Here is a 26391-nt window from a genome sequence, read left to right on the forward strand (position 1 = left end):
GGAGTTGACTAAGTCCCATAACACTTTGCACAAGAGGGCAGAGGCTGACAGGTTTGTGCTGAGCTCTGAGTGGTGGAGCTCTTCACATGCTTCTCAGGCCCATGGAGGACAGCAGCAGCAGCCGAGTTATGGGAGGGTTTATAATCAGAGGCAGCACTGGGACTGTGAGGTCTCCTACAATCGTACAGAGTAAGGTGCAGAGGGACAAACACAGGCTTTTCATGTGGTATGTATGTATGTATGTATTTATGTGTGTATGTATGTGTGTGTGTGTGTGCGTGTGTATGTATGTATGTATGTATGTATATATATATATATATATATATATATATATATATATATATATATATATATATATATATATATATATAAAATCTCCCCCCCTGCAGTTACCCATTGACCAAGTTTATACTGACTTTACTCTGTGTTTTGACAGTGTAATATTTTCCCATGCAGTGTGCGACCAGTAATGACAAGTGCAAGGGGCCCCCTGTCTAATGTGCCCCGGGCCCCCCCAGAGATACAATAAAAGCAGAGCATGTAGAAACACATAGCATTAACAAGTATGTAGCTGCTCTAGGATATAATAGCGAAGGGCCCGACATGTTTGCAGGTGAACCCAGATCTGAATATTAAGTTTGCAGAAATTCCTGGATTTCTAACAGTTATGTAGATCCCAGAACATATAAATAGAACATCGGGCTGCAGGTTATAGATCAGGAAACTTACACAGTCGTTGGGACGTATGATTGATTGTTGAAAACATAATTCATTTTTGAAAAATACATTATAATTGTTATATATATATAATAGGGGGATTTCAGTTAGTTGTGATTATCCGTTTTCGCGCCAAAAAATAAAACTTTTATGGAGACTCGCAATAAGCGGCTATTCAATTGTCTGTGATAATTCTCCGCAGGTTTATTGCGAATTTCACTTCACCACCTCTGAGCAGGCGATACGCTTGGAAAGAAATCCTATTTTAAGGTAAAAATTGGCTCAGTTTTTGTGCTTACATTATTGCCAGTGGAATTCTGAAACTCTACAAATGGAATCAGCATCAGAGTGTTGGCGACTTTTACCCAGCATGCGAGTTAGTAGTCGCTGACCACGCTGTGTGATTTTACGTGGTCTTCCGCTTTGTGGCTGAGGTGCTGTTGTTCCTAAACGCTTTTGCTTTCACATTGACCATGGAATATCCAGCAGGGATGAAATTTCTGGAACCTTCTTATTACACAGGTAGCATCCTATCACAGTACCACGCATAGGTGGCATCCTATCACAGTACCACGCATAGGTGGCATCCTATCACAGTACCACACATAGGTGGCATCCTATCACAGTACCACACATAGGTGGCATCCTATCACAGTACCACACATAGGTGGCATCCTATCACAGTACCACACAAAGGTGGCATCCTATCACAGTACCACACATAGGTGACATTCTATCACAGTACCACACATAGGTAGCATTCTATCACAATACCATGTTTGTAGTTTCTGAGCTCCTCAGAATGGTCCATTTTGTATGACAAATGTTTGCAAATGGAGACTGCATGGCTCAGTGCTTAATTGTGTGCACCTGTCCTAGGTAGGTGGTGTGCAAGGTGTGCCACTGCTCAGGGTGTGGGTCCGTGGTCGGCCTAAAACAGCGCTCTGTGGGCAGTAGTGTTACGTTAGTGCTACTCCAGTGATGGCTTTGTCATGATGGCAACATAGTTACAAGGACTTCGCTATTTTTTAAGACTTTAACCCTGAGGGTTTCAGTGCTAGTCCCCACTTAAGTGGTTCTCTCTGGGATTGAGGACCAGACTTGATAATTGTGTCCCGGGTGCTTCAGCTATAGTGCACTATATGTAACAACATAACCACATCCAATGTACGATGGTTTGCAAACAAAACTGCTGCTTAGTAACTTTACCTCACAGATTTTCCTCTTTTCTTCCATATCTACATTTATATTACAGTCTACTGAGTCCGATGCTGAATAGTTTATTCAAAAGATCTCTGGATGCAAGAACGCAATTGGATATTTAACTACAAATATGATCCTTGGATGGGATTTGGATGATAATTTCACAGAGATTTTAGGTCAACAGTCAGCAGGTGGGTGAGGCTGGCTCTGGGAGATTTGCCTACCAGTCCAGGGGGTAGGAGCGCCATCTGATTTTCGTGAGCCTACTGTACGGTCTGGGAGACTAGGCATGTATGATATGCAGTTTGCTACAAATGTATGAATCATGGACAGGCCCTTTATCCACAGTTACTGACTACTGATATTTCCTGCCTGCTCTGTTCATCCGCTTCACATAACAAGTGGGAGATAGGAAGTAGCTGAGGAAGTAGCTGAGGAAGTTCAGTGGAAGCAGAATCCCTGAGCACATTGTTCTGACCTGGGAAGGCCGGTTACTCTGTGGCTGTCCTGTCTTATGTGGTCACCCACATTAGCTCAATAGGCATCATTAGTCTTGTGGTCTCTGCCATTGCTGTGTTCTACATCACAGAGCGACTCTCCGCCAACCTCAGTACAACTCTATCATCCTGAGCAGTTCTGACCTCCGCTACTGAAACGAAATAACAACCACTCACACATCTAGGGTCAAATGTACAGTGGCAGGGTATCAGAATCAGAAAGTGAGAGATTTGGGGAGTTTTCCCATATTTTTTAAAGCAGCAATCAATTGCCCGGCAAAATCACTTTCTGATTCTCACACCCTGTTACAGGGGCCCTTACTCTCATTCACACAAATGAAGGGGACAAAACGCCTCTGCAACATTCCACTGACCAATTTCATGTGTGACACTTGTACGCCGGTCTGAGGGGCAGATTTATTAAGCTCAGTGAAGCGATAAACTGTCTGGTTTTTATCACTGGCCAATCAGTTCCTACCTCTCATTTTTCAAACCAACCTGTAACTTCACAGGTAGGAGCTAAAAGGCCGGTGATAAAAACCCAGACAGTTTATCACTTCACCGAGCTTAATAAATAAAAATGCCCATGCGCTACAGTTGAATAGAAGAGGCACATTAAAGACGGCGCCAGTCGGTACAAATCCCATTGGCTGCGGCAATACTATGTTTTCTCAGGACCTCTGGGTATGGAGACCTAGTTGTGATGGGTTTAGCGACCACCTCTGAATCAGGCCCTCTGTGACCATTCTTACCATAGATTGTGACGTTATAGGAAAATGTATCTAAATTTCCGTCTGTGTAAGTAATTTCTGAGGATAGCGTTCCGCTGTCCTCCTTTCTCAGATCCTTAATAGTTACTGTCATTACGTCGTCCGTCACTTCCAGGCGACCAGAGAACTGAGTGTTATATATGTAATAAGGCCGCTCAGTGGTATCCAGGATTCTAGTCATCTTTCCATTCTTTATAAACGTCCAGGTCACCGATTTTACAGGACTTGTCTGATTCCACGGGTTGGACATAGTGACTGCTGTGTGAAGCAGGCCAGTCACCGGGACAGGAAGACGACCCTGGCTGCCTGTAGATAGAAAGCATTATGTTACTTATCTGTGTGTGATACATGATGTCTGTGTGATACATGCAAACCAATTGTGTAACCTCTCTCACAGGAGACCTGAGCTAGATACAATGGGTGACATTCTATGGAATGCGATTTGCGTTTTTTGGCGTTAATTAGACAACAAAATGGCGATATCGCATTTTTCCTTCAAATCGCCAATTTAATGGGATGCGCTAAGGGACTGAAATCGCATATTATGTGCGTTAAGGCATGCGGACCAAAAGTGCGACATTAATTCGCATTTTTATCGCATCCAGATGTTTACGTACTCGCTTATTTAATGCTATGCGCATTTGCACATCGCAATTTTTAGGTGTCTAATTATCGCACTTATTTCAGACCAGGGTCTGTTTGGCGAATGAGCCAGAACCCTGCACAGATCGCAATGTTCTGTGCAGGGTTCTGGTGTTAAAATAAAAAAAAAACGGTTAAAATAAAAAAAAAACGAGCGCGGGGTCCCCCGCCCGAGCATAACCAGCCCCGGGCTCATTGAGCCGGTGCTGGTGACATAAAATCAGGGTCCCCGACAAAAAGGGGTCCCCTTGATTTCATGAAACCAGCACCAGGCTCAAGGTCCGGCGCTAGTTCCCAAAATACAGGGGACAAAATGACTAGGGTCCCCCGTATTTTAAGAACCAGCACCGGACCCAACCAGCCAGCAGGGTAATGCCACAGCCGGGGGACACTTATTATATAAGGTCCCGCGGCCAAAGCATTAACCCCCTGGCTGGTCAGCATGGGCAGGGGTCCTGGGAAAGTGGGGACCCCCCCCAATGAAGGGGTCCCCCCCCCCTCCAGGACTTACCAGCCCATGCTGATAGTCCGGGGCTGTCCCCGATGCCCCTGGGCGGTGGGCATCGGGCTGATGAATTGTGTAAAAAAAAGAAGTAAAACTATTGTTTTCTACTGGCGAACTATGAGTCCCAGCAAGCCTACCCCACATGCTGGGACTTGGAGAACCACAAGTCCCAGCATGCGGGGCATTAAAGGGCCCGCTGGCACTTGTAGTTCTGCAGTACAAAAAATAGTTAAATAAAACACACTGACACCCTGAAAAATAAAAGTTTAATACACACAGAACACACACACACTGATACTTACCTACCTTGAGCCCGTAGGTCGGTCCCTGGATCCTGGGTCCGGGGCTCCAGGGCAGAAGAGTCCGGTTCCGGGGCCTTGGTCCTGGTTCCGGGGCTGGTCCTGGGGTTCCGAGGCTCCTGTCCTGAAGAATCCGGGGTCCGGGATCCGAGGTAGTCCCCAGGGGTACCTAAGGAAGGAAATCCTACTCACCTGGTCCCCGGCGACGACCTCGGCATCCTCTCCGACTAAGGCACTGCTCCCATCTGGTACCCGGCTCACAGGACTTCACCGGCGCAGAGATGTTTCTTCCTCGGCGTCTCTGGACAGAATGATTTCTGGCCAATCAGGAGCCGAGAAAGTCGGCTCCTGATTGGCCAGAAATCATTCTGAATACAGACGCCGATGAAGGAACATCTCTGCTCTAGATGCGCAGAGATGTTTCTTCCTCGGCGTCTGTATTCAGAATGATTTCTGGCCAATCAGGAGCCGACTTTCTCGGCTCCTGATTGGCCAGAAATCATTCTGTCCAGAGACGCCGAGGAAGAAACATCTCTGCGCCAGTGAAGTCCTGTGAATCGGGTACCAGATGGGAGCAGCGCTTCAGCCGGAGAGGATGCCGAGGTTGTCGCCGGGGACCAGGTGAGTAGGATTTCCTTCCTTAGGTACCCCTGGGGACTACCTCGGATCCCGGACCCCGGATTCTTCAGGACAGGAGCCCCGGAACCCCAGGACCAGCCCCGGAACCAGGACCAAGGCCCCGGAACCGGACTCTTCTGCCCTGGAGCCCCGGAGCCCGGACCCAGGATCCAGGGACGACCTACGGGCTCAAGGTAGGTAAGTATCAGTGTGTGTGTGTTCTGTGTGTATTAAACTTTTATTTTTCAGGGTGTCAGTGTGTTTTATTTAACTATTTTTTGTACTGCAGAACTACAAGTGCCAGCGGGCCCTTTAATGCCCCGCATGCTGGGACTTGTGGTTCTCCAAGTCCCAGCATGTGGGGTAGGCTTGCTGGGACTCATAGTTCGCCAGTAGAAAACAATAGTTTTACTTCTTTTTTTTTACACAATTCATCAGCCCGATGCCCACCGCCCAGGGGCATCGGGGACAGCCCCGGACTATCAGCATGGGCTGGTAAGTCCTGGAGGGGGGGGACCCCTTCATTGGGGGGGTCCCCACTTCCCCAGGACCCCTGCCCATGCTGACCAGCCACGGGGATAATGCTTTGGCCGCGGGACCTTATATAATAAGTGTCCCCCGGCTGTGACATTACCCCGCTGGCTGGTTGGGTCCGGTGCTGGTTCTTAAAATACGGGGGACCCCTAGTCATTTTGTCCCCCGTATTTTGGGAACCAGCGCCGGACCTTGAGCCTGGTGCTGGTTTCATGAAATCAAGGGGACCCCATTTTGTCGGGGACCCTGATTTTATGTCACCAGCACCGGCTCAATGAGCCCGGGGCTGGTTATGCTCGGGCGGGGGACCCCGCGCGTGTTTTTTTTTTTTTACTTTGCGCTTTCCTGCAAACGTGCGATTTTCAGACATGAAAATCGCACATTTTCAGGACTAAAGACAGCGCACCAATTGCCGCAAATCGCACCACTTCGCACTTTTCAGCCTCCAAAACGCATCACATTAAATATGCGAATTTTGACAGAAAAGTGCGATTTTAAAAAGTGCGATTTGCGGCGATGTGGTGCGCTAAAAAAAAATGCGCATTTATTTCAACGCATAGAATGTCACCCTACAAGTGAGGTAACAAGACCTCTCACGTGTGTAACCTATCTCAGTCTGATTTCCCACCAAACGAGAGCAGGTAGGCCGCTGCTTCCCCTCACGGCCATTACACTGCACTTAAGATCATCCATGTTGTCACAGCATCAGGTGTAAGATGGCGGGAGAGGTGGAAACTAGAGATTTGCAGACTCGGATTCCAGAGATCCGAGCCCCCATGGACGTCATCATTCCGAGACCGGTTCCGAGCAGCGCTCAGAGATTCCCGCCTGACTCAGGGCCGTTCGCGTGGGCAGAACGTCATCACCCGGCGCCGGATTTCGCGAGGCTTTAAATAGCGGCTGCTGCACCCGCCATCTTCACTCCAGTCTAGTAGTGGGTTGGGAGAGGGTGTGTTGGTGCTGCTGCTGGGGCTTAAACTTGAGCTGGTACTTGTGTAATATCTGGGCGCCCGTTTTTTTTATCGGGTCGGAAAAATCGCGTCGATCGCATCGCGACCAAATCACATGCGATGCGATCGACGCGATTTTTCCATAGGATTCAATGTTAAATGGTCCTGTTCATATCCCCACTATACAAGTGGGCATAGAGTTGATTTTATATAGCGTGGCGAGCGCAGCGAGCCACCGAGCCCGAAGCGCTATATGAAATCAACTCCATGCCCACTTGGATAGTGGGGATATGAACAAGACCATTTAACATTGAATCCTATGGAAAATCACGTCGATCGCATCGCATCACATCGCATGCGATCCATTGCATCTGATTGTATGCCTTAAGTCAATCGCATCGGGCGCCCATATATTACACAAGTACCCTTGAGCTTGAACGCAATATTTTTTTCCCCTGGGGCTGTCCCTCAGTGCTGCTGTGTAGTCTAACTGTGTACTTGTAGTACTACTGTCTCCTCTGTGCGGTCTACCTCTGGTGTGCTGTGCTGTAATTATTTTATTCGCTGTGGCTGTCTCCCTCAGTGCTGCTGTGTACTCTGTTCTCCTCTTTGCTTAGGGTAAGATCTACCTAGCAAGGAGGACAGTCTAACTGTGTACTTGTAGTACTACTGTCTCCTCTGTGCTGGGGCCTACCTCTGGTGCTGTGCTGTAATATTATATATTATATTAATAATTATATTATATATATATAGTCCACTGGTGCTGCCTGCATTGAATCTGCCAGTATTATTTACTCAGTCCCCTGTTGCCACTGGCAGTGCTACTGCCTAAGTGTACCTACCTAGTACATACTAGGCTGCTATATATAATTTAATTAAAAAATAATACCTGTGCTGCGTGTGACTTTAAAAAATAATTCCATGCTGCTGGTGCACTGACGTGTGCCACTGAGTGCCACTGTCAAGCAGTACCTAATAATAAAATTAATTATTATAAACTCTGCTGGTGCATAATAGTCTACTACTGGTGCTGTGTAACTACATTTTGTGGTGACCACTGGCAGTGCTACTGCCTACCTACCTAGTAGTTTAGCTTCTCTACCTACTAGGCTGCTATATTATTCATATTTAATTAATTGAATTATATATAGTCCACTGGTGCTGCCTGCACTGAATACTGTCTGAACAGAGGTTGCCAGTATTATTTACTCAGTCCACTGTTGCCGCTGCAGTGCCACTCTTGCGTGAGCCACATGTTTGTGCCGCACACTTGTGTGGCTTAGCATAGTTATCCAGCTACCTCGGTGCAACCTTTTGCCCGAAAAACAATATTGTGAGGTGTGAGGTGTTCAGAATAGACTGGAAATGAGTGGAAATGAATGGTATTGAGGTTAATATAGCGTAGGAGCAAAAAAAAAAACCCCCAAATTCTGCGATTTTAGCAGTTTTTATGCTTTTTTTTTTTTAAAATCAGAACCCAAAAAATCCAAACACAAAACACTTAGGAGGTGTTTTGGCAAAACCCATTGGAACCCAAAACCTCAAGGTAATCAGAACCCAAAACTTGAAAAGTGGCCGGTGCACATCCCTAGTGGAATCATGGTCACACCCTGAGGTATGGTGATGACGTCCTGTCACAGAAATAGGTTTGGGCTGGGTGGGCTACCTGTGATAATGGCAGGTCACACTTGGCCAATCGCATTTGTGAGTTGTTATGGTGCTGCCATTGGGAGGTACTGGCCCTGCCAAGCCCCTATAAAGGAGGGCTTGTGGCTAATGTGGTGGAGGTGTTGCCCCTCTTAATATATAGAAAATCTCAGTTTATGTGGCTGCACACGTGGCGGGAGGCAGTGTCTGTGGTGGTGGGCAGCGATGGTGGTGTGAATGGGGCACAGGTGCATGCAGGGAGAGAGAGGACAGGCTGCAACCACAGCTTAGGGGCTTACATGTGCATGTATGCACAGAATAGCGAAAATCCCAGAATATTGATTTATTGATTTGTCGCTATTCTACAACGGAAGCTGAATCAGGCCATTAGACATATATATATATATATATATATATATATATATATATACTGTATATACAAGTTGAATAAATCCACTCAGTGGGAGGTCTTGTTACCTTATTGATAGAACCAGCCTCATATTTACTGTACAATGGGGATTATGTAAGGTGGTGCTAAAATGTGGTGTGCAGGGTGATGTCATGGAGTGTACAGGATTGTACATCACTCACTCATTAGAGTTGTGTGCAAGTTAGGACTTACAGTATGACAAGCAGATCACTACAGTGCACCAATCAGTGCCAACATCACTACAATTAGGAATGTCCACGACAAAGGTTTTTAAACCCGGTCCTCAAGCACTTTAATGCTGGATACACTCTGGCCGATATATATCGGCCGTTGGATGGAATGACAGATGTATCAATAGACCATCGGCCAGTGTTTACCAGCGATAAGTCTGTGATTGACATATCATATCGGCTGTGCAACACAGCTGATGACCAATATATCATATCGGTGCATTGTGTTGTATGTATAGGTGATCAGCCGACCTACCCCTACATTTGCACCAGGAGACAGTTGATCTACCAGTTTAACAGTCCACGGTTTAGGTATATCCGTGGCTCAGCACAGGTGGTTAAAGGAAATTGACTGAAACAATAAATAAGTCACCTGTGCAGTGGCGTAACTACTGTAAGGCAGCCCCAGCAGCCGCTTGGGGGAGCAAGCAGCAGCAGGGTCTGTGTGGGTGCCGGCACCCGCTTGACACACTGACATGCTGCTGCCTGCCACTGCCCACTTGCTGAGCACTGAAGGCGAGTCAGCTGCAGCGTGGGTGGGGCCATGGAGAGATGACAAATTCTCCCACTGATACAATTGACTGTACACAGAGCCGGCTATTGGCTACTGTGTACAGGGTGGGCGGATGGGCGTGCTAGAGCGGCCTGGGATGCGTCGGAGCCAAGGGAAGCAGCAGTGTATGCTGGTCTCTCTTCCTCTCTCCTGCTTCAGTTTCTCCATTATGCGTGTGACGTCATCACGTCACACGCTGGGGAAACATGCTGGAGAGGAGCCTGGAGGGGGAGGCGAGGGGGGGTGCGCCACACACTTTTTGGCAGGGTGGAGCAAAATTTATAGTTACACCACTGCACCTGTGGATATACTTAAAACCTGGACTGTTATGGTGCCTTGAGGACCGCATTTGGGAATCTCTCACCTAGACCAGGGGTTTTCAAACTCGGTCCTCGGGACCCCACACAGCTCATGTTTTCCAGGTCACCCGACAGGCGCACTCATTACTGACTGACACATTTGAAAAAGATCCACGGGTGGAGCTAATTATATCACTTGTGATTCTGTGAGGAGACCTGCAATACATGTACTGTGTGGGGTCCTGAGGACTGAGTTTGGGAACCTGTGCACTAGACAGTAATAAGAACTGAAGGAATAAGTGTTGTGGGGTTTACTTAAGAAACTGACAGAGCTGCTTCTCTGGTCAGTAATACGATTCCATTCTAACAATCTGCTGTTACTGCTGTAATATCCCTTTAATCTGGGACACCTATGATTTATACAGGTTCTGGGGCTGGCAGCCTACAAGCCTGCATGTCACCTGGTTGTAATCAGCCACAGAACCTGCATAAATCATAGGTGTCCCAGATTAAAGGGATATGATGGCGCCTAATTAATATGATCAATTACAGCTATAACTTCCAGCTGGGGTCTCACATGGGCGTCATGGACCTTACATCAGCCTGATGCAGGCCCATAGAGCAGATTAGTATTGTCTAGCAATCGGAGCCGGGTCTCTGTTCCCAGGTGCTGGGAAAACAGGTGCAGGGTTATTAGAGAATCCCACTCCAACTGGGGGAGAGAGTTCTAGCAACAAGAAGCTGTAACTTGCCCAGTTCTGCTATATGTGGAACTACAGGACCCAGCATGCCATCTGTCCACAATTACAAGCTAGCAGAAAGAAGAGAAAAAGAGATGTTAAATAGCTAGCAGCTTATGGAACTACAAGTCCCAGCCAGCATCCAGTGGGTGTAATCCAGATCCACCATCAATAGGAGAGTTTATAAAGACTTTTACCCATGAGTGGGGGCTCTGGGAACAGGTGAGCGGGGACATCTATCAAACAGAGGACTGTATATCGCCATCCAGCACAGGAGGGTCGTACACCGGTAAGTCATTACTCACTATTGTCTGATAGAGGTTTATCACAAGTGGAAGGTTCATGTTATTATGGGGGAAATTTACTAAAGGAAATTTGTAAAAAATAGGTGTATTTGTATCCAGGAATACACTTATTTTTGACATTTACTATCCCGAAAATACGACAATTCATATTCGTATTGATAGCACATAAATACGACTACGAATTGACGTATTTTCGCGATAGTAAATGTCAAAAATAAGTGTATTTCTGGATACAAATACACCTATTTTTTTACAAATTTTCTTTAGTAAATTTCCCCCTTTATATACTGTATATATTACATTTCCTATATGTCGCAGGTTAATGGCGTAAAATAATGTCCAGGTGTTTACTGATCTTCATAGTGTTCAGCGTTTCTGCTGTCTGTGTGCACTATATGACATGCTGCGCATTCAGGCTGGCCTTCCGTAATGTGAGACGCGTACCCTGATTCAGAGGTGACGCTAACACCGCGCCGATGTTTGTGCACTATATGACATGCTGGGCATTCAGGCTGGCCTTCCGTCTGCTATCTGTGTGCACTATATGACATGCTGCGCATTCAGGCTGGCCTTCCGTCTGCTATCTGTGTGCACTATATGACATGCTGCGCAGTCAGGCTGGCCTTCCGTCTGCTATCTGTGTGCACTATATGACATGCTGCGCATTCAGGCTGGCCTTCCGTCTGCTATCTGTGTGCACTATATGACATGCTGCGCATTCAGGCTGGCCTTCCGTCTGCTATCTGTGTGCACTATATGACATGCTGCGCATTCAGGCTGGCCTTCCGTCTGCTATCTGTGTGCACTATATGACATGCTGCGCAGTCAGGCTGGCCTTCCGTCTGCTATCTGTGTGCACTATATGACATGCTGCGCATTCAGGCTGGCCTTCCGTCTGCTATCTGTGTGCACTATATGACATGCTGCGCAGTCAGGCTGGCCTTCCGTCTGCTATCTGTGTGCACTATATGACATGCTGCGCAGTCAGGCTGGCCTTCCGTAATGTGAGACGCGTACCCTGATTTAGAGGTGACGCTAACACCGCGCCAATGTTTGTGCACATGACCAATTTTATTCGCGCAATTGTCTATGGAAGAGCAATGGGTGTTCCTGGCCAGTGCCTGGGGGAAGACATGAAGGGATATGGTCGCTACAGGGCTTATGTTGACACTTGAAATAGGTCAACATGGCTAAGGTCGACCGGATCGGAAGATCAACACAAGCATCAGGTTAACATGAGTTTTACACTTTTTTTGTATTTTTTTGTGCCGACGGGCGGTATTTCCTACCCAACCATCCACTAGGGAGTGGTGGGAGAATATTATAGTGTGATGACAAAGAGGCACCGTGCCTGAAGCATGGCGAATGGAAGTGGTGCACAGACGTTGAAATTTGGGACAAAAGAATGAAAAAAACGTGTGTTGACCTAAGGCTTGTGTCAACCTTCTGATTCTGTCGACCTATTTCATGTGTCATGTCACACGTTGGTGGTCGACCTAATGTATATCGACCTATATTCAGTCTGAAGGGGGTGCAAATTGCCATGTAGGAGTGTGGCGCTGCAAGCGGGCTGCGTCGTCAGACCGTGTGACGGGATATCGATGGTAGGCAGATGGTGAACCATGTAGAACCACTGGCGGTGTCTACTGTGTGCAGGGGGCAGATAGCGGGTGTCTCAGGTGTCTGGCACATAACAAGGGAACGCTGATTCTAGCGTTTGTATGTTATCACTGGCACACTAGATAACTGCCTCTGAATCAGGCCCTCACAGTGTATAGGTATGTAGGAGCTTTTGGTGATCAGTTGCACAGGAAGGGAGATGGATATCAGAATAATTTTTTAATTTATTCAATTGGCCCCCTCTGGTCAAGTTTATTCAGTTTCTATTAGATCCAGGGGTGTGCTCCCACCGACAATTTATTTAATGAGATTTTTACAGAAAAGAGAATGGATTGTCATATGGTGGTGCACCATTTATAGAAAAGAGTCATAAAATTTACCTTTTATTATTTTTATTTTAAAAGTGAAGAACACGAAATATGACAAACAACAAATAACATTAACACAAGTGAAAACCGTGTGCTATTAAAAGGCACGTGCGAGTTCCCGGAGCAAATTCCCTCTATTCAATATTATCAATTACACTACTAGCTTTCTCCTTCTTGACCTTTAAACAATTGTTTGAGGAGAGAAGTGTGTCAATCTTAAATAGGTTTGTGTTCTATATACAAATGTAACAGCCTGTCTGTTAGCTACTTGGATGCGGTGTTTGGTACTCAATTGGTTGAGATTGAATTAATTACCAGTTTATCTGGCGTGGTGCTGTTTGTATTATTTGTATATTGATAATACAATTGAGCTGTGTGTTATCACAGAAATGCAGTAATATCACTAATCGGTTACCCCTTTCCGTCTGAGGTCACTATTAAATTAGTGCTTACAGAGCGGGTTTTTAGGGTGATGCAGCACCTCTATTATATGTATGGGTTACTGCTAGTGAATCAATTCAATGCCCGGATAAACATTGCTACCTGGGCTAGGGTTATTAATTAAGCTGATGGTGTGGAGTTATTTCCTTACGCCGTTTATTGAGAATATAGCTTATAGTTGCGGTCGCAGGGAGACTCTTTAACCAGTACAGCTTAAACCTGCCCTATATGGACGGTATGCAATGATTCCCCCAAAAGGAGAGGCTGGTGGTAACAGTAACAATAGTATCACAGGTACTAGGTAGAACCCCGTGCTGTCGACCTGATACTATGGTCGCGTACAGCTAGCGGGGAGCCGTCCGTTCTCCGTATAACAGGTAGCTATCGGCGCGCACTCCCTGTCCTAGGGACAAGTGCCGCAAACAGGATTTCAGTTGCCGTATGTCTTTGAGTCCAACCCTGTGCCACTGTCAGCTCGTACTGCTGCTGGCGTGGTCTTAGGGTGACTAGTGACAAGAGGCTGCTAATACATTAGAGTCCTGAAAAGGACTAATAAATACATTTCATAGAACACAAAAAAAGGGGGGTAGGGAATTGCTGGAGGAACGTGCGCACGGCTGGGTCGGCCGGTGTACGCTTCGCAGGTCTTCCTCAGGCCACTGGCACACTAGATAACTGCCTCTGAATCAGGCCCTCACAGTGTATAGACTGACAGACCTGTCTCCATTAACTACTTATATTTAAGCTGTAATGTGTATTGATCTGTGGCGCTCTTTATTTGTACTCTATTTTTGTTATTTATTCAATGTTATGCCAAGCTTTGTCTCCCTGTACTGTTCCTTTGTACGGCGCTGCGAAACACTTGTGGCGCCTTATAAATATAATACTACTTCTATGAAGGGAACGTTTGATTATTGCTATAAAATGTGGAGTTTATTTACAGTTTTGTCTGGGTGTTCCTGGTTTACATGCAGTAACTTATGATTTGTGCTATAACTCTTGTGCCATAAATACTAAACCCACATTAGCCAGCGAGTACAGACGTGCCCTCTTATACTGTGGCACCATCCTCCATGTGCCAGGTTATGAGCAATCCTGCCAATGCCAAGAGCCTCACACAGCACAAGAATCTTCTCTGCATGAATAAAACAACTGGAAGTGTCAGTACTGCATTTCTAGTGTACATGGACCCCAACACGTGGCCTGAGTTCAATAAGTGCACCAACACGCTCCATTCATCACCCCCCCCCCCCCCTGCATAGGTACTGTAGGATGCATAGTGTTGGCTAGTGCCCTCCGGCTGCGGCAACAGTAGTGACACTGCAGCCACCTCTTGGGATTTCTTTGGGGGGGGGGGGGGGTGATGGGAAGGACTGACCAGAACTCAGCAGGAACCGGCGGTTGTCAGAGATACACAGTCCAGTTCTGCACAGAATAACTGTCACCTTTGTCTCTGTGGGCAGATATGAGCTGCACCTTCATTAATATATACCAATACTTCTAATTAATGATACTGTAATATGCGCTGTTATAATTTAATTGATCATTTAAAATCGGTCCTCTTATAGCTGATGTATTAAGCAGCGGATACGTTGTCTATAGCAACCATTAAGCTTTTGCCTATTCATTTGTATACTGTACTTGGTAGATGCTACCTTGAAGATGATTGGGTAACCTCGCAAACTCGCCATACTTCTCAACTGTCCTGATTACAGCCGGACAGCACTTCTTTTTGTACACTGTCCCAGCCACGGGCTATAGTGTTCTGCGAGGGCAGGAATTTTGGAGGAGCCTGTTTATCACCTCTGCATACCCTCCAACATGACCCATTCCATTAGGTACAAAATGCTTTGTTCATGGACTTCCCTGCCAGTGTGAGCCTGCAGCACAGTCCAATATTCAAAAAGGGGAGCCACACCTACTGCCACCCCAAACATCACTGTCCTGGACTCACAGTTGATGTGACTCCCCCTCTTTGAATTTTGGACTGTGCACTGCTGGAGCCCCACCTCTGTAACTGCCACTGGCAGGGAAGTCCAGGAACAGGATAGGGGTGTGGTTGTTGGATTGCGCACTAGGTTCTTGCCCACCTAGGGTGAGAGAGGTCAAGAGAGATCTAGTCTCACCTGTGGTGGGGGGCGGCCTGGCTAGCCTATAACCAATTCTCAAAAATAATAGTGTCTATCACCCACTCTGGGTACAGCTATTTTAAAGAGTTGGTGGTGCTCCCCTGAGTCCAAATGTACAGTAGCAATGAAAAAGAGAAAAGAGGACTCTTTGTGGGGCACTCTTAGTATATCAAATGGGTTTTTAAAACTTAACTTTTATTTTCATTTAAGATAAATGGGACAAATAGGCCTGTTGTATAAAATAGGATTAAATTAAATAGATTGAAACCTTCCCATCTCCCTTTTGCAGTGAGCCTTCGTAATATATGCTATAAACTGGGGTATGTACTTGTTGGTAGGAAGGGTTGTTCCCCTCTGGGGTTTTTAAATAAACAATGTTTACCCAGTATGGCCGAAGCTCTGTGGTATGGGGGTCCTTTGGAGGCAAAAGTTTATTTTAGTAGAATCCTGTCTTAGGTAATTTGAGGGGTCTATCCCTTATTGGTAATGGAGGATTCTAAATATAATTAATGAGGGTGAATTCCCTCCGTGCTATTATTAAAGTGTCAGATGTTGTACATTCAGGGTCTCATTACAACAGATAAATGTCTATGACAGCGGATTGTATCAATTGACTGAAGGTACTGTTGGCACTTTGCAAAATTTAGAGTGTTTTCATAAATGTTGCAACAATGTCTTATTCTGTGTTACCATATACTTGTTACTTCAGTTTTCTCAGTATTCTGAGGATCACTAGCATATATTCCTAGTTCTAGGAAACGGATAACACTCAAGCAATGGCAACAGGCGTATATTCTTTGCCACAGAAGGGGATCACAATCAAAACCTCATTCGTGCTCAATGGTGTGTTCTTGTTCTGCCAAGAATTTATTTTTTGCACAAACAATCAGTCGCTTGTATTCCACAGTGTGTCTGTGCCCAGCAAAATACACTAAGGTCTCTAGCGGATCACAGAATTTGGCCACTAATCACTGTTGGGTAAGTTTCAGAAAGCAGATAACAAACCCAGACAGTCAAAAAATCACTAGTGCTGGCTGGTGTGTTCCTGTTCTCTTCACAGGTATATTTTGAACAGTCAATCAATCACTTGTGCTCTACAGTGTGTCTGTGCAGATTGCATAGTCAGTGAGTCACTAGTATTCAGCAATGTATCTGTGCGAGTAAGTGACACTGGGGTCTATGACCTGGTATTGGTCGGCTTGACATAAGGGTGGTAGCAGTATCTGTCTGTGTATACCTTCTGTTTTACCCCTTGCCAGGAAATATCATACAATAGTTAAATCTGTTGTTCGTCGGGACTCGGGGTGTTTCACTAATGCTGCTTTCAGACCGCAAAACTGGCTTTGACCCTGTATTTTGAAACGTTTCTAAAAACGGGTCTGCCAGGTAAAACCCCTTTCACACTGCATCTCTTAAACGGTATATTACCGTTTAAGTTACCGTTTAACACCCCCCCACCCAATTTGTTTAAGAAGCCCCCCGTGCAGCCGGTACCTCATGCCTTGCAGATCCCGGCTTTGCAGACTCCTGCTGCTTATAAAAAATGTGACTTTCGGAAAATGGCTGCCCCCCGTACCAAAGACAGTTTTTTCAAACGGTCTTTCCTATGGGGCAGCCATTTTCCGAAAGTCACTTTATTTTATAATCAGCAGGAGCCGACAGTCGGGATCGTAAGGCACAAGGTACCGGCGCGTGGGGGTTTTCTTAAACACATTGGGGGGGGTCCCCTCTGAGCCAGGTCCCCTCTGCGCTGGTCCCTCTGAGCCAGCGCAGTGCATATTTAATGAGCCGGCCGCTAATTACATATGTGCATATGTAATTAGCCGATAATTACATATGCACATATGTAATTAGCGGCCGGCTCATTAAATATGCAGGCACTGGGGACCAATAGTGCTCACAGCTGCCTGTGTACTGTTTCCGACCCATTTAGACCGCAAAAAAACGGGTCTGGAACGTGTAGGACCCTGCTTTTTTACGGTTTTAAAATACCGGTTATTTTAAAACGGTAAATTCACTCTGGACCTTTCAGACCGCACATATTACTGTTTTGAAACGGTAAAGTAACGGCAATGTACCGTTTAATTTGTGCGGTCTGAAAGGGGCATTAGGAAATTCTCCTGTGCATAAACCTGGCCCTTTTTAGTACCAATCAGAGTTTCGGCTTTCTATTAGTCATGGAAACGTGCATAGGACTGAAGATGACAGGGTTTCCGATTGGACTGCAGGGTCATAGAAATATAGGCAGGGGTTAACACTCCTTTGGTTGCCAGAATGTACTTTAGCTATGCCATGTTGCTGTATATAGCAGTGCAGGGTATTTTGCTATTTCGTTTTTAGGCAGTTGGAGGAGTGTCAGAGTAGAAGACCAGGGGTATAGGTAAATGCAATGTAAACAGCAGTATAGATAGTAACAAAAAGGTGCTGTGAGTGACAATGGACTACTGCCTTTGCTCCATCTGACTGAGACGCGCGTGCGTCTCACACGCACGCGCGTCTCCGTTTCCGGGTGACCGGAACCCTGTCCGTCTCCGCTTCAGGGAGACGGACAGGGTTAGGTGGTAGAGCGGGGAGGCGGTGGGGACCCCGGGTGACCGCCGGCAAGCCGGCGGGGACCCGGGGAAAGTGCCGTCAGAAGGGGATGGCGAGGGATGGCATAATCTGGATTGGGGGTACTATTGTGTCCACTCCCCCTTTTATTTATGATACACTCTCACTGTATTAACGTTTCACTTATATCCCAAATACAGATGGAGCCGGGCTCCCTCTTGCTGGCGAATCGCCAGACTGTCACCGCTGGCGATCCACCAGCAAGAAGGCGTTCCATCTGACTGAGACGCACGTGCATCTCACGCACGTCTCAGTTTCCGGGCGGCAGGGCGATGGGAACCTGTCCGTCTCCGCTTCAGGGAGACGGTTAGGGGGGGGGGGGTGCGGGGAGGCGGTAGGAACCCCGGGTGACCGCCGACAAGCCAGTGGGGACCCGGGGGAAGCGCCATCGGAAGGGAGCGCGCATCCCCTTTCGCAGATACAGATGGCGGCTGGCGGGGATGGCAGCTGGCGTCGCCATCGCCATCCCCCTGCAAAGACCAGGCCGGCTCCATCTGTAGTTTTGCTTTTGTGTGCGTACAGCAATGAGTTTAATTATAATTGAGTTTATTCTTTGTCCTTAAGACCTAGGGATTTTCAGTGTGCCTTTCACAGTTGCTTTTTTTTCTTTTAAATAAAGGAATTTTATTTACATGTGGATATGTCATGTGAGTCACTAGATAATGTTATCATATATACTTAGTTCTGCTTACACATAACAAATAACAGAGTTTTCTTGTGGTAATTGTACGGTATAAGCCAAATGAAGAAATCAAGGAATCCTATTTTCTACTGGTTCCCCAGAACAAATGGTGGCCTGTCTCCATGCCTGGTCCTGTACTCGCAGAGAGGGGGACAAACATAGATAAGGATAAGGAGATTTATAATTATAACACAGGTTAGCTGGGGTAATAGAAGTCACTTGAGGTCCTATTGAGCAATGTGAACGCATTCATTACACATTTGGGGGCTGCTTTATTAAGCCTGGCAAAGTAATAACGAAGCAGCCAATCGGCTCCTAACTTTATCCAAATCCAGCTAGCTGATTGGCTGCTGCGTTATCGCTTCACCAGGCTTAATAAATCTTTTCCCTAAAAATGTAGCAGTTTCATAATGTGAGTTAGGTGAAATCGGGGAGATTGCTGGACTATTCGGGGAGTCAGGGAGATTGCAGTTATTTCCGGCAGTCTCCTGCAGAATGCAGGGGGGGGGGGGGTGTAACTATGACATTGGCGACGTATAAGGATTTACCAAGCGGTATTACTCTGTTTACAGACGCTGACAGCTGGTGTTCTAAGGGGAAATGTGATTAAGTTCCTGACGTACTTAGACAATATGGAAATCTGCGATGTGTAGAGATCTGGGGAGGGCAGGATGGTAGGTGCAGGGGCTGCCACGTCACCTCTCTTGGTGGATTAATACAACAGGACCCAGGAGCATCACGTCCCCTCCTCCCACCAGATTTGGGGGTCTCCCAGCATTCCTGGGATAATGATGTAGGGAGAGATAAGTGATCTGGAAAGCACCATAATTTATAAATAACCCATTTCCCCAATGTTGTATAGACCTCACACAAATAGAAAGGGGAACTGTGAAAATGTGACACATGGGAATTCCAGAGACCACATTACTTACACCAGTGGTTCCCAAAATGTGTGCTTAGGCTCCCTGGGGTGCCTCGGGACACTTGCAGGGGTGCCTTGGGTTGGTGGACCAGGATCAATTCATATTATTTATGGTCAATGTACCAGGCAAAACCAGTGCTGGTGGCTGCCAATCATAATATATGTGGACAAACAGAAGCAAATCCTGTCCCTCACCACATAACTGTGACATATAAACACAATGCACTTCATTTAATATTTTTTTTTCTGAATTTCTCGATAAGAAGCATTTGGCCTAGGGGTGCCTTGAAAATATTTTGATGCTCTCGGGTGCCGTGATTCAAAAAAGTTTGGGAACCACTGACTTACACAATTGTTGTGATGCTGAACTACGGACAGGGGTGGGAGTTCATCCCAATAACCTGGCCTGGAGGCAGGGATGAGTTTTAATTACCCCCATCCTCCCCCTTATAAATACAATAATGTTATAGATGCCGCGTGCAGTCAGTCTCCATGGACCAGATTCTGCTGTGCTTCAGCCAGGAATGCTGGCTGGGCTGCGGTAAAATGATGGGGCATAGCCACGCCCATGTGGGTAAAGAAAAAACCTCATTTGTGCGGGAGTGATCGCAGGGAGAGAGATGATAGGCTGCTGCTTCTCCCTCTCCATCTCGGCACTGTGCAGCATGTGCTGAGCTGGGGAGAGAGGCTGTTCTGCGGCAGCAGCTTGTCCTCTCTCCCACTGTTCAGCTCCCTGCAACGGGGGTGGGGGTGCAGGACTCTCAATCAGGCCCGTGTAAAACGTACTCTCAGACTCCTTTACCGGTGGTTCCCAAGTCACAGACCAGCCACAGCTGTGGGTTCACTGACACTCCATTCACTTTGGGAGTTACGACCATGCTTGTTATCTTCAGATAAGAAAATGTCCTGAATTTTTATTGCGGTTTCAATTGTTCCCCTTTTTTTTTTTTTTTTTTAAGAGATTCTTCAGGGTCAGCATTTATTTAGCAGAAGTAGATAGGAGAAGTACGGCAATGACTCGTCAGCCAAAAGTTATTGTGAGATTGGTGTTAGTTTATATAAGTAATGATATTCAGCCTAATTCCTGATCGCACTGCTGTGAATTTGCACAGCGGACTATTATCAATACACTGCGCGTGCGTGATGTCATGCTGTGATGAAATCATGCCACTTTTGTTTTGCAAGGTGATTGACAGGAAAGCCGGGCTCTGGGGGTGGTCACCGGCCGTTTCATAGGTTGCATTTGTTTTTAGCACACCCATCAGCCTCTACTTATTCTTGGTTCAAGATCAGAATATTGTTAGCATAACTAAACTGCTTCACAACATCATTAAACCATGTTTAGACCATTACGTGTACCCACACCCTAGGTTACTGTTCCCAAAAGTTTTTTCTGTATAGAAAATGTGAAGCCGCAGACACCGTAAAACCAGTGGTGTAGCTAGGTGCCACGGTGCCCGGAGCAAGGGCATGTTTCGCCACCCCCCCGATTCATAGTAGGCGGCGCTCTTGTTTGGCAAAAAGGGGGCACGGCCTAACATTATACCACACACCATAATGCCCATTGCACATTTGTAATGCCCATTACACATAGGGTCACACATGACGCCCATTACATACTATATAACAAACCAGAATACCCATTACACATAAAACCACATCGGGGAGAGTAAGCAACTATGTTTTATGCATCGTCACATTGTGTTGCAATAATACGCGGTTTCAGCAAAACTTCACATTTTGTACGGTACCTGGCGGCTCACTTGCACCAGGCATCTGGCGTTGCACCGGAATATTAATGCTAGATACTGTACTGGCACTACTATATCTATATTTTCTTAGTATCACTGCTGTAAATGGAACACAGGAAATGTGCGGTTACATTAATATATGATACTTTGAGGCTTTTGTCTGAGCACTATAATACCAATAGGACAGGAACGCTCGGCTATTGTGTGCATCTGAGTCATAAGGTAACCTCATCTGGTCACTCTACCTACTCTGTGTATAGGATGAGGTTACCGCTGTTTGGAGACGAGAATATAAGTCACGCACAGTGGTTTCTATCAGCCCCAGATACAAGTAGCAAGCGGCTGATCTGATCACTATTTATTTATTGCACACCTATTCTGCAGTGCTTTACAGAGAATAAACCAGGCGGGTGGGGGGAGGGTATAGTAAGAAACCTTAAACCAATAAATGAGTGTAGAATAGAGGGCAAAGACAGCTACATTGTGGAGGATGCAAGGGGAAGGGAGGAAGAAGGGAACAAGATATGAGAGACACACAGCCAAATACAAATATTGTCCATGATACTGATTTATCGTTTCCGGAACCTTCTGTAACCGGTAACATGACAAAGGAAAAACGAGATCTGAAAGGCCTTTATCTGAATGCTAGACGTTTAACTGGTAAAATGGGGGAGACCCTAGTTTTGGAGGAAGATTTTGACATCTCGCCCATACTGTAGCCTGTTTAGAAAAAAAACATCCTTAAAACCATACATAAGGGAAGACCTAAACAAGAGCACAATGGAGTCGGTAGAATCGGTATGGGTAGAAATCACAGGTAATATTAAAAGGGCTAAAAAACTTAAAGTAGGAACATGTTATAAACCCCCCGACATAAATAAGGAGGAGGAAAAAGTCCTCTTGTTACAGGTGGTAAAAGCAGCCAGCTTAGGGGACATATTATTGTGTGTGACTAACTACCCAGAAATAAATTGGAAAGATAAGTCAACTAGTACCGCTAAGGGAAATGTTTTTTTTTAGGTGCCCTAATGAAAGTCCAACCAGAAATAACAATATCCTGGGTCTCTTGATAAGCAACAATGGGGACATTCTTACTAACCTAACCATAAGGGAGACCTTGGGTAACAGTGATCACATTTGATTTAAATTTTAACAAAGATAATTATATTGGAGCAACTAGGTCCTTATATTTTAGAAAAGCAAACTTGGGTGTGAGGAGTCCTTAAAGGATATAAACTGGAAGGAATTATTTAGAGGTATGGATACTACTAAAAGGTGGCAAACTTTGAAAAAAATTACTGCTGGAGGGCACTGAAATATATTCCTAGGGTAAATAAGAGAACAAATGTCAAAAGGAAACCTATGTGGTTTAACAGCAAAGTCAAATTTGAAATGGCTAAAAAAGGAGGGCATTTAATGCATTTAAACAAGATGGGACACCCAAATAATTTGCTGCATATAAAGAACGTAATAAGAAATGTAAAAATACAATCAAGATGGCTAAATTAGAGACTGAACGTAAAATAGCGGCAGATACAAAAAACAGAAAAACTGTACAGTTAAATACACGGGAAACGGTTAAGGAAGGAAAATATTGGCCCACTAAAAATAAGCAGGGTATCCTGGTAATAGAAGAAAAAGAGAAAGCGGAATTATTCAATGAATTTTTTGCTTCGGTTTTTACAGGGGAAGAATCTTCAGATCTCCCACAGATTAAATGCTCGGCTCTTGATGGCTCCCAAACTGTATGTTTAAGTGAGCAAATAGTCAAAAATAGATTACAGAACCTAAATAGTAACAAATCTCCTAGACTGGACGAAATACACCCTAGGATACTAAAAGAGTTCTGTCATAGCACTACCATTATATCTGATATTTGAGGAATCAATAAACTCAGGGACGGTACCAAGGGACTGGCACATAGCTAACGTAGTACCAAAATGGAAGAAAGGTAGCAAAACTAACCCTGAAAATTATAGGCCGGTCAGCCTTACATCCATTGTGGGGAAAATATTAGAAGGAATAATAAGAGATGGTATCCAAAATTTCTTAGAACAGGAGAAAGACCCCTGACCCCAATATTATTCTATCCACATTTATCTTAAATATAAATATAATATCCCTTTATAGCTCCTACCAAGAAATGTTAAATAAAATCCTTCACAGGGCCTATTTTTCCCTTAAAAGATACGACCTGATGGGTGTTGTGGATACCTCCGATTGCCCAAAATGTCACTCCCCTGGAGCTGACCTCTATCACTGCCTCTGGCCATGCCCTCACATACTATTCTGGAACAGAATACAGTACATAACTACGCCACTTCCTCCCTAAAGCTACAATTTCCGTGTAACGCATCTTGAGCCCTATTTGGCTATGTAGCTGATCAAATTTCCGTGCCAAAAAGTGATAAACTCCTTGGGATTCTCTGGCGGCAAACAAGAAAGCTATATTGCAACAATAGATTCATGATACTGAGCCTTCCCTGGAAATGAAAACTTCAAGACTTCTTTTTCTGTTTACCATGGATTGGCTGGAAACCTCCCTGCACAAGGAATCTATGACCCCTGCCTTATTTAAATGCTGGGGAAATACATCCAGACTTTACCGTCTGGAACGAGGTTGGCAATTCAGACTTGTTTCCTGTCCACTTCATGGTACACTATCCAAACCCTTCAAAATAGGACCCACATTGCACTTTAATTGCCCATAACTGACCCTCTTTATATTCTCCCTTTTCTCTCTCTATCACTTCTTCCATTTCTCTTTTCCCCTATCTTTATCTCCTGCTGGATGGCTGGATCGGTCCATGGACGGGTTGATGGCTTGGGAATAGGAATGGGCAGATATCTTGTATTCCTTTTTTAGTTATAAGTTTTCTCTCTGTTGTTGATGTTGTCGTGGTTATTGTTACTTTTGCTATTACTGCTCTTACTACCATTTACTGATTATCTCTTTGATTTTATTATTCATAACTGCTTTTTAGTAGTGGTTTCGCTGTGAATCATATATTGAAACCCCTTTTTACTCCATGTAATTGAATCCCTTATAGGAGTTGACTCTCTTTTTTTGGCACTCACTTCTCTGTTAATGTTTGACAGTGGGAGTCACTTTATTTAATCTTTTCTTGATCATTCTAAAGTATATTGATGAGAAATATTGGAAAATGGTGGATTGTTGCTTAATCATAATATACTAGCCTCTTAAGTTCTATATTTGCGATTATTTCCGATTTTTTTGAGGTTCAATAAAATATATTTTGGGGGAAAAAAAAGAACAGAAGAAAGTGATAAGTAAAGCTCAGCATGGGTTAGTAAAAAATAGATGGTCAGACTAATTTAATTAGCTTCTATGATGAAGTGAGTAGGGGGCTGGACTTAGGGAAATCTGTTGATGTAATACGGCTTGATTTCGCTAACACTTTTGACATAGTGCCTCATAAAAGGTTATTATTGAAACTAGGTAATTTAGAGCTGGGAGATAAAATTTGTAAGTGGATTAAAAACTGGTTGAACAATTTTGGGCAGTGTGTGATAGTAAATTGGCATACATTCCAGCCTTGTTTAATATATTCATTAATGATCTAGGAAGTGACATAGTGAGTAAAATTGCAATATTTACGGACGACACGAAATTGAGTAAGGAAATTTAACTCCGGAGAGGATGTGTATACACTACAAAGTGACTTCATTAAACTAGAAAGGTGGAAAATTCAGTTTTAATGTTGAAAAAGGTAAAGTAATCATTATGGGAACAAAAATTAACAATCTACTTATAGGCTAAATGGAGTTGTTATAGGGAATTCTGCTGTAGAGAAGGACTTGGGGGTCATTATAGATGATACATTGGGTAATAGTGCACACTGCTCAAGTGCAGCAGCAAAAGCAAAGCAGACACTGGCATGCATTGAAAGGGGAATGGATTCAAGGGATGCCAATGTGATAGTGCCTCTTTACAAGGCATTGGTGAGACCGCACTTGGAATACTGTGTTCGGTTCTGGGCCTTGCAACTTAAAAAGGACATAAATGAATTGGAACAGGTACAGAGGAGAATGACTAGGCTAGTAAAAGGTCTCGAATCACTAGAATACAAAGATAGGTTAACCAGGCCGAATATGTTTTCTGACTTCCCCTCTGGGATGATGAACGACTAGCAGTAGGCGTAGCACTGCAGGATCCTCCGGAGGGGTCAGTCATGCCGGTGACATGGCTAGCAGGACTACCTCCAATCCGGATTGAAGAGGAATTTATGAGTAGTGACTTCCTGGTGTAATTTTCAGGCACTTGGATACAACAGGATCAAGGGATTTAGGTGTCCCTGGACTGCCTACGGTCCTAGCCACCATTTCTGAACCAAACAGTCACTTATGAACTAACTTCAGGTGACGCATAAGCAAGAATGTCCCTAGGTGGCCAATGGCCTTATCCCTGCTTATTGCTGCTTTACATAAGTTACATACTGTATGGTGAAACAACAATTGTTGTCCGGATCTGGATAAAAATTATTCCAGACCAAAGAGGTGGATTTTTTTGGTCTTCCAGGCATGGGATGCAAATGGGGGAAGAAGCCACCTCTTCCCATACAGTGATGGGAATTTCAGGCATCGCAACCACCAACACACTTGGACTCTCCTTGGGGATTTGTGATACCGAAGCCTTAGAATGTGCAGGTTTTTGCTATGTTTTTGATGACCACTTAAGTATCTTTAAAATTTCTAGCGGGGGAGGAGGGCTTTGATCGTCATGTGAAGCTGAACCACTAGTCATGAACAAACTGTAGGCCAGGGCCTTATCCATTCCTAGCCACTCCATGTCATAAATAGCATATTGGCAAGCTTACGTTTATCCTCAATCGATTTTTACATTTTATTGATTTTTCTTCAAGTTACTGAACTTTTGCATTTTGGATTTTACATGACCTCTACGATGAC

The 26391-nt window shown here is 45.1% G+C and overlaps 1 protein-coding gene across 1 annotated transcript in view; it reads right to left on the bottom strand.

Annotated features, from left to right (window-relative positions):
- The window catches only part of LOC146050487 (CD48 antigen-like), a 47491-nt gene that overhangs the window by 15673 nt on the left and 5427 nt on the right, over window positions 1-26391 (bottom strand). Inside the window, exon 2 of the mRNA XM_083167530.1 lies at window positions 3170-3493. Coding sequence (XP_083023656.1) covers window positions 3170-3493 — 324 coding nt within the window. The remainder of the gene's footprint in view (window positions 1-3169; window positions 3494-26391) is intronic.

The sequence above is a fragment of the Crinia signifera genome, chromosome 12 (genome assembly GCF_055691185.1).
Source record: "Crinia signifera chromosome 12, ASM5569118v1, whole genome shotgun sequence".
Classification (NCBI taxonomy): domain Eukaryota; kingdom Metazoa; phylum Chordata; class Amphibia; order Anura; family Myobatrachidae; genus Crinia; species Crinia signifera.